The sequence below is a fragment of the Cyprinus carpio genome, chromosome A21 (genome assembly GCF_018340385.1).
Source record: "Cyprinus carpio isolate SPL01 chromosome A21, ASM1834038v1, whole genome shotgun sequence".
Lineage (NCBI taxonomy): Eukaryota > Metazoa > Chordata > Actinopteri > Cypriniformes > Cyprinidae > Cyprinus > Cyprinus carpio.
The window spans coordinates 4,050,541-4,060,446 of NC_056592.1; the positions used below are offsets into that span (position 1 = coordinate 4,050,541).

At 36.1% G+C, this 9,906-nt stretch overlaps 1 protein-coding gene across 1 annotated transcript; it reads left to right on the forward strand.

The window, feature by feature from the left end:
* The first annotated feature begins 725 nt into the window (after positions 1-725).
* Positions 726-9,407, forward strand: fpgs (folylpolyglutamate synthase). The gene is made up of 15 exons (XM_042778634.1): positions 726-1,295; positions 2,862-2,990; positions 3,906-3,959; positions 4,045-4,109; positions 4,523-4,637; positions 5,424-5,501; positions 5,751-5,812; positions 6,520-6,622; positions 6,704-6,781; positions 6,860-7,004; positions 7,080-7,160; positions 7,732-7,882; positions 8,262-8,337; positions 8,441-8,507; positions 8,815-9,407. Exons 1-15 carry the CDS (start codon positions 1,146-1,148, stop codon positions 9,189-9,191), a joined length of 1,731 nt encoding a protein of 576 aa, XP_042634568.1. The 5' UTR covers positions 726-1,145; the 3' UTR covers positions 9,192-9,407.
* Positions 9,408-9,906: the final 499 nt, after the last annotated feature.

Sequence of the window (9,906 nt, forward strand, 5' to 3'; positions counted from 1 at the left end):
ATTATCGATCCTTGCTTCAAAGCCTGTTTTATTTAAAATTAAATCTTTTAATTATTTTAATTATTTGATCTGATTGTACACTTTGCGTCCTGATTGTGAATACTATTATACATAAATGTTAATTTAATTTAAATGTCACAACATTTGATTTTAATTTAAAATGTTATAAAATAATGTATTATTTAATTTTATTAAATAATAAAAATAAATAATTTGTTAAATCAATTAAATATTACATTTAAATAATAAATAAAAAAAATGCTATTTAATTTTTAAAAATTGAAGTAGTTAAGTTTCCTTCCAATTGTTAATGATTTTTATGATCATATTGTTGATGAACCGAATGAATTAATTAATAAACTATAATTGCTAATGAGAAAATTAAATATTTTTATGATCAAAAAATAAATAATTTGTTAAATCAATTAAATATTACATTTAAATAATAAATAAAAAAAGCTATTTAATTTTTAAAAATTGAAGTAGTTAAGTTTCCTTCCAATCCGAATATGTTCTAATGATTTTTATGATCATATTGTTGATGAACCGAATGAATTAATTAATAAACTATAATTGCTAATGAGAAAATAAATTCAATTAAAATTAAAAAATAAACATACAAAACTATAAAGCGCGATCGGATCAAACATAATATCTGAGCTGATTTATATCCAGCTCTTTCCAGTAGGTGGCGGTGCTGCGTTATAAGCGAGAGCGCGCGTGCGCAGTACGACGTGCTCGCTCGCTCTCGAAGACAGCTGACACGTGGGAAGCGTTAGCAGCACTGCATGGCAACGCAGAGAAGTCCAGATTTTTAACATGACCCCCTGCAGCGCGGCGTGTTTCTCTGAGCTCATGAATGCGCAGCCTGGTTAAAACAGGAGGTCTGCTGTGGTCTGAATCGACAGCGAACTGGAAATGTTATGGTGACTCAACTATCCGCTTTGCAGTCTCTTTTGACTTCCTCGAATCACAAATCATCATTGAATTCTGTATTTAACCGAATTATTGACACTCGCACTGGCGATAGTAAACAGTTGTGAAATCTGTACGGTGAGGAAGGAGGCGTGGCATGACGCCAGAGTACCATATTGACAGGAAAACCCACCAAATTTGGAGCTGCTTCCTGCACTCTCCGGGTCACCATGCTGCGCCTGTCCCGCGTGCTGCTGGAGCGTTTACGCGCGTGTACCGAAGCCTCCGCGCGTAACCGACACTGGAGCAAAATCGCCGAGCTGTCAGTAAAGTTCTCCAGTACTAAAGCTGCTCCGCGGTTCCGAAGAATGGACTATCAGGTAAAGCATGCGATGCGTCCATATGTTATACGTTTGTATGTAAATTATTAATAATAACTGTTGAGTTTGTGCGCTTTTATTTGGACTTTTGCCTAGCAGTTTTATTTTTGGGCTCGGTTGAAATTACGCAGTAAATCCATCGTACGCCGCTGATTCATCTGTGACGGTTGTTACATCAGCCGTTTGAGTTTAAAATCAAAGAGCGGCAATTTTTTTCCGCGTAATGTGCGCACGTGAGATTACGTGTATTCCATCGAGCTCAATATTCTAATAGCAAGCATTTATGCAGAACTTAATTTTAAAAATGCCTTTCGCGTTTATTTACGATATACTACGTATTTCTTTGCTTCTGGTCACTTTCCCAGTAACTTTTGGATGATAGCAAAGAAATGTAATACTAGTATGTAATGAATAACTGTGTAAATAAGTCACAGTTGGATTATTTACAAGTAATTATGAAGTATTAACATAAAAATAGATACTAGTTATATTAAGCAATATATTATGCCATATATTCTGCATACTTTCATATGCCATGTGATCAGGCAGCCATAACTGAGGGTTAAATACATGCGAGTGTAGAAGAGAAGATACAAGTTTCATTTATTAAGCTTGTTGTGTCACTTATGTTTATTAGAGAATTAGGTGACTGTTGATATAGTAGAGGTCAAATCTGACCAAATATTATAAATGAGATAATTTGTCAGAGTTTTGGATTATTTGTATTTATTTTAATTTTTTTTAAACCTATATCTCTTATATTCAAAATATAGGAGATATATATATATATATATATATAATATTTTTATATATATATATATATATATATATCTATTAATTTTTTTTTTCTCTCTCTTTTTTTCCCCAATTGTTTGTAGTGCTTTGGGTACAAGAAAAGCACATTATAAATAAAATGTATTGTTATTATTAAATAGACAATTAAAACAATTAATGAATGCTTTGCATATTTTATGTTAGATAAATATGCAGAATAGTAGTAGAATAGAGGTTTTCTTAAATAATATGATGAAAGCCACATTAATATTCACATTTATAAAACTATTTACATATCTTAGATTCAAAATACAATTTTTTAAAGCTATTTCGCCTGATTTTTTAATAGTGTCAGGACTAGGTTTACCTCATCTTACTTTGCTAGTCAAGCATGTTCTGTTTCGTTAATAAGTGATTGTCAATAAATGCGATTATGTTTTGCCAGTTACTTTATCTACGATTCGTCTGATCGCTTCCGCCAACCAACCAAAACATTCAGCAATAAAACATATTTAGTTTTCATTTGCCAGTTGTAATACGATTGTTCTACATAAACCAGATATTCTGGCTAAACATTGACTAAATATTATGAAAGAGTTCATAAGTTCAGATTTTTGTTAGTAAAGCAAGAGTTAAGCCTCAGTTTATAGAGACTAGAGCATGGATATTTTCTCTGAATATCAGCTCAAAATTAGGATTGGATGTAAACATGAGAGTTTCATGAGCTTCAGAGCTGGTGTTTGAGATGGCATGAAGTCTTTGAGATCCTGTAGCGTTATGAATGTCTTCCAGGATGCGGTTTGCACGCTCAACACCCTCCAGACGAACGCCAGCGCGCTGGAGCAGGTGAAGAGAGAGCGAGGTCATCCTCAGCTCCAGCTGCAGGCCATGAGAGGCTTCCTCCAGCGGGCAGGACTCAAGGTATCAGCTTCACAGCACTGAAACACTCGTGATTGGAGTGGACGGCATGAACCAAAATCATAATGTCACTGTATGAGTGATTTTATATCACAGTACCTGTGTAGACAAATGATAAACCACTATTTCTGCAATAAGTCTGATGTTATTTGGACGTTTTGATATCAGTCTCAGCCAGTATCTATTCATCCTTGACCAATTGAGAGATTTGTGAATGGATAATATACAATTTCTGTATAAATGTAAAAATGACTTACATTTTTGAATTTCAATGTCATTCAATTTTAACTTGATGGACATAAAACAAAACATAAGTGAGAATGAGTTCTTTCTCATTTTGATTGGTTGAAAAACATTCCAATCTGAATTTAAATTACTGTATTAAAATGCTTTTTTAATCTGAGCTACTTTAAATTTCTATAACTACATTGTTTTAGCCTTTATATATTTTTGCATATTAAATAATAATGTGCTAATGCTTAAATTTTTAATAATCCAGATAATTAAATACATTATGCATGAAAAGTACTAAAATATTTTTTTTTTTCTTTGCACTCCGGCAGACACAAAACAAAAGATATGATTCTTAGCAAATGAACGGTGAGCCTGACCGCTTTACATTATTTAACAAATTAATTAAAAACAAAAGACTCAAAATATTACAAATTATTAAAACTGTATAGCAATTTTAATTGTTAGATTTTAAAACACATTCTTTATTGCCATTGTAAATACTCAACATATGCTTAACTGTGACCGCATTTTAGCAACCAAAAACACCTAAAGTCTTCTTCGCTTTGTGAAAACAAGTTCTTCCTTGTCTCAAGGTGTTAAAACATGTTCACATCCATATTTTAATTACAGTATGTTTTGTAAATAACCATTCGAAATGCGTTGATGTGTCCTGTCTGTCCTCAGGTAGAAGAACTTGATCGTCTTAATATTATTCACGTGACTGGAACGAAAGGAAAGGTAAACCAGATCACTGAGAAATTAAACACTGAATCAAGTTATAAAAGTTAAACGAAATGCAGAAAATATTATTTATTTTTTTTAGGGTTCAACGTGTGCCTTTACAGAACAGATTTTGAGAAACTATGGCTTCCGGACTGGATTCTACAGGTATTACAACCAGTCAAAACAATTCTGTATTTGGAGATGAATGTGTTTATAGTTATTCTTTTGTGCATGGTTTTTAAATCAGTGTAAGTGTTGCATAACTCCACTGTTTATTCATGCATGCACATGTATGTGAGTTCATGCTGAACTTTGCTTGATCTGTCCACTCAAATAAACCAGCTCCCTGAGTAACAAGTAAAGCTGTGTCACGTCTGTATTACCATGCAAATGATGTAATCAGTCTGTCCTAGGTTTTGTTGAACTTTAGCTCAAGCTTAATGATTTACATAATCACTGACCATTGTTCACAGCAATCATTGTAAACAAACACTGTAGTAAAGTCATTACATTTTCTGTGTTATCTGTATTGTCTAGCTTGATATGTGTATTGTTTGTTTTCTGCATTCTCTCTTTAGTTCACCTCATTTGGTGCAAGTGAGAGAGCGAATCCGAATCAACGGGCAGCCAATAGGAAAAGAGCTCTTCACCAAATACTTCTGGCAGGTGTACAGACGACTGGAGGATACGAAGGTGAGACGGATGGTATTTTTAAGTCAATATGCAATGTAGGCATTCTCTAACATTCACTAGTCAAACTTCTTCCCAAGTTTATACACCAGTCCATTTATGAAAACTAATGGTAAAAATGGCTCGGTCATAAATCTTGATGGTTATGACAATCCTGAACACGTAACATGATGACGGTGTGAAATATGCTGATATACGGAATCAATAGTGATTGTGATTTGAATATATTAATATTTGCATGTATTAATACTTGCATATATAGTTTTATGAATGCTTTTGATACAAGAAATCGTCAAGGAAAAAATACAGTTATACAAAATTATAGAACTTAAACTCTTTAAGAAAAAAACGATCCGCTGCTGTGAGTGAATATGTGCTCATGTCCAAGCTTTTTACTTCTGAGGAAGGTTTACTTGTGCATTTGTGAACTTAGTGGTAGCTTTAAACAATGATCTGGTTTGTTTCTCTATGTCTTGAGCTCCAAGGCTTTAATTCCTATGAAAGATGTGCATGTTTCATGCTGGCTGCTCCACCACGTTTGCATCTGTTCAATGTTAATTGTGTTAAGTGTAAATGTGAGGCATCTGGTCATGTAATTGCATAATCACAACAGCATGTCAATCATGTGAGGATGGAGACAGTGGCATTTGTTAAAATGTCTCTTTGAACATCTGCATCCATGTATCCTTCATAAATGGCAAAGCACAGCCATGATATGAGTAATATTCAAAGTTGCAAAATATATATATATTTTTTTTTTGGTCATAACGTTTGTGTTTAACCTTTCAGGAAGCCCATGGCGGCAGCATGCCTGCTTATTTTCGCTTTCTCACCATCTTGGCCTTTAATGTCTTTCTGCAGGAGAAGGTGAGCAACATTGCTGATCTGTTTTTTCATGAATATTTAATCATTTTATTCCAACAGTTGAGCCTGTAATGAAACCTACATATGTTTGAGATCACAGATCAAGCGTTTGATAGTGATCTACTGTTGTTTTTTTAAGAACTTTATCATCTTATCAGCAATGTCAAAGTTTAATCTTTCTGTCTGAAAGATCATTGACACTTGTCCTTTATTATAAACCTTGACCCTGTCTATGTCTCCGCCTCTGTGCAGGTTGATTTGGCCGTCATTGAGGTTGGGATCGGTGGAGCTTATGACTGCACCAATATTATCAGGTATTACAGCACTATACGATTCAGAGATATTACTGTCTCCCTCCCGTCTGCTTCAGTGTAGCGTGTCTAATACACTCTTTGTGCTACATTGTTCTAGTGTGACATCCATTTAATCTCCATTCGTCTGGCTTTTCGTAACTCAAGCGTGACACATTCCTCTCATATCAACCAATCATTGATCAGCATTCTTCATGAGTTAAGTTGATTATATCAGTCAAGATCCTAACTGACCACATGAACCAATCAATGGTCATGAAAATCAAGAAATCACTCTGCATTTTATATGATCTTATTCTCAGTAAGAGCCAATAATGACAGCTTATCTTTATTCAAAAACACATTCATATTACACATTCAACACTTGTATTTACCAATGAGAAATACAAATGCAAATCAGCTTTTAAAGCTCTACAAGTTGAATCACGTCTGTAGGATTTTCCATAAGCGTTCTTCCATTTAAAATTACAATAATATTTTGTAATCACCAAAGCACTATGAACCTGACTGAACCTACAAATCCTGTATTAAAAATGGGAAGGTGATGTGTGTAACATCTATGATTTTTAAAGATCACAACTATTCAGATGGACGTTTGTGTTGAAACAATCATTATTTTGTGATTGTATTTTGTGCTGTTAAAGACACAGAAATGATACACTCCACTTGAAAGGTAATTGAGGATTAATTTATTGAAATGTCTTTCTTAGGCGTCCCTGGGTGTGTGGCATCTCCTCTTTGGGCATAGATCACACCAGCATACTGGGAGACACCATTGAGAAAATTGCTTGGCAGAAAGGAGGGATTTTCAAGGTGAATATTTGTGGCTCTTGTGTGAAAAAGAATTCGAAAGTTTGCATGTTGGAAGTTTTTCAGTGAATGTGTTTATTGCAGCTAGGAGTTCCTGCATTCACAGTCAAACAACCTGTTGGGCCGATGAAGGTGCTTCAAGAGAGGGCAGAAGAAATTGGGGTGAGAACTATGAATATACTACAGATTCAATTCAGAATGTAGTTAATTTGCTCACATTGTTCTGTGTTTCTCTCTCAGTGTTCGTTATCAGTGTGTCCTGATCTGGAGGAGTATGAGAGTGAAGGTTCACTTAGCTTGGGTCTAGCTGGCCACCATCAGCGCCGTAACGCTTCTCTGGCTCTACAGCTCTCACACACCTGGCTGCAGAGACACTTCCTCACAGGTGTGTGTTTCTGACTGTTTGTGGGTTAGTTCACATATCTCTGTTTGTGTTTTTAATCAGCTGTTTGTTCCTCAGATCCTGCGTCGTCATCTCCAGTAGAGTTCAGCGGTGTGAGTCCAGCTCCAGTGTTCCAGCCCAGTCCTGCAATGATAAAAGGTCTGGAAAAACACACTATACACCCCAAATTAAAGCTCTGTTCTCAAACCTAGTGATCCGCCTTGATGTCTGCTGACTAAATAGGTAGCTACCTTCTGAGACAGCATTTTAACCCGTATGGAACTTCTTTATTGATTGATTTAGCACAGCCTATATAGGCAGCAACAAGCAAGAAACAGGGATGTGATTTTTCCGTATTTGTTTGGTTATATAAGCCTACATATAAAGTGCTTAAAGGCCTCCCAATGGATTTGGTTAATTATTCTCTATACTCTCAATGCAAGGCATTCTGGTATTGCCTTTTTCTATGAAGGATACATTTGATGTTACCTTAAAATTAGACTTAGTTGAGGTATTTTAGAAGATAGCATAGTTATTCCGGTCACTTTTAGCCAAAGTGACTTTTAGTACACTTATTTTGAGGTTATTACCCATGAAAAAATGATATTTAATCACTATTGTTACAAAATTACTAAATGCAAAAGCCTTGGAAAGTCTGAGCATTTAGCAAATGCAGCTTTTATGTATATACAGTATATATACACGCATACAGTATATGATATTTTCACAGGTCTTGCAGAGACTGAGTGGCCTGGGCGCAATCAGACACTAAAACACGGTCCTGTGACGTATTTCCTGGATGGAGCTCATACTACTCGCAGCATGCTGGCCTGTGTGCGCTGGTTTAATGAAGTCACACCACAACACGAGAGAAACGCTGGGTGAGAAGGCCTTACTCTTTTATTTGTATTCAGGACCAGGAACTCAAGACAGTAGAACACGGTGTTTACCATTCATTACCATCGCCAGGTCATGGGTTCAATTCCCAGGGAAGTTGTGAACTGATAAAAACGTATAGTCGCTTTGGATAAAAGCGTCTGCTAAATGCATAAAGGTAAATAAGGGCCAGAATGATCTGTTTTCTAAAATATTTTTTTTATGATTGTTCCTTTAAGACTAAAAGATTTCAATGCAAATCTAAAGGCATGTAGTAGAAACACAAGAATATAATCAGTGGAGCCATACATTGGTTCTTGAACTGTGCATATCAGCAGACGGTGGTTAATTTTTGTTGGTGTTTAATCCTCTTTGTGTTTGTAGGGGTTCGGTGGTGAGGGTCCTCTTATTCAATGCTACAGGAGAGAGAGACTGTGCCGCTATGCTCAAACTGCTCGTGGTGAGTTATCAGTACATAGCTTTTTAATCATATTAATCTGTGCTAAGTTAACCATACTCATGTTTTTTGTATTATTTGTATTCTAATGTGTTTTTTCTTTTAGTCCTGTCACTTTGACTTTGCTGTGTTCTGTCCGAACATCACGGAGGCCATAGCGACCTGTAATGCAGGTAAGAGATGCTTCCAGTCATCGTCCTGTGTAAGAGATCCAGAGGCAGAAGATGATATGAGAAATATTCAGTCAATAAGAGGTGATGATAGATGTTTTAAGTGGTTCAGGATCAAATTCTTTGTTAGAAACTTTAAAGAGTGCTGGCTAAGTACACAACACGTTGCATTAATTGAAGAACACGTTGCATTTAGATTTTCAAATTAAATCACAAGATTTTATTTTGATTAGAATGCTGCATTACAAAGTAGTTTTTTTGCCAATGTAAAAAGTGTAGTGATATTTTGCTAATGTACTCTATCTTTCAGACCAACAGAACTTTAATGTTTCTGTGGAAAACATGCTCACACGTTGCTTGGACAACCAGCAGAGCTGGCGCGTTCTGAATGGCCAGGAGGAGAAGCCAGAGGCGGAGCTTCTAATCGGAGGAGGTTTGCCATTGGTGGCAGAAAGACATAGCGACACACTGGTGTTTCCCTGCATCCTCAGCGCCCTGCAGTGGATCAGTCAGGGAAGAGACTCCGTTCTGTCCAACCCAAACAAATGTATCATACCCCTTAAACCCAGCATAAACGCAAAAGCTGCTCCACTCCGAGAGGCTGTAAGCATACACGTCCTCATCACAGGTAGTTTACACCTGGTGGGAGGGGCTTTAAAACACTTGGACCCTGCTTTAAACTCATAATGGATATATGCATGTGTCTGCAGTGTCAGACAGCCAGCCAAACACAGCAAGAGCACCACCTAGTGCCTGAACCCTCTGTTTCGGTTCTCAAAGGAGTAGTTCACCCAAAAATGAAGATTTGCTGAAAACATTCTCACTATCAGGCATCCAAGGTGTAGATGAGAAATATAGCATTACATCACTACCTCATCAATGGATGCTCTGCAGTGAATGGGTGCCGTCAGAATGAGAGTCCAAGCAGCTAATAAAAACATCACAGTAATCCACACCACTCTAGTCCTGTTAATGACAAGACATCAATTAATGTCTTGTGAAGTGAAAAGCTGTGTGTTTGTAAGAAACAAATCCGTCACTAAAGGGTTTGTACTTTATACCATTGCATTCATTTAAAATATTCATAATCCATAATAAGACTTCCTCCCTTGGAAAAGTCCATCCCTTGTTGTCCAAAGGTTTCAAGTTAAAACATCTTCATGATGGATTTGTTTTTTTAAAATAATGCATATTATCTTTTCGAAAGACTTACTGATGGACTGGAGCGGTGTGGATTATTGTGCTGTTTTTATTAGCTGTTTGGACTTTCATTATGACGGCACCCATTCACTGCAGAGCATCCACATGCTGATGAAGTCATGTGATAGTAGATTTCTCCAAATCTGTTCTGATGAAGAAATAAACTCATCTACATTTTGGATGACCTGAGGGTGAGGAAATT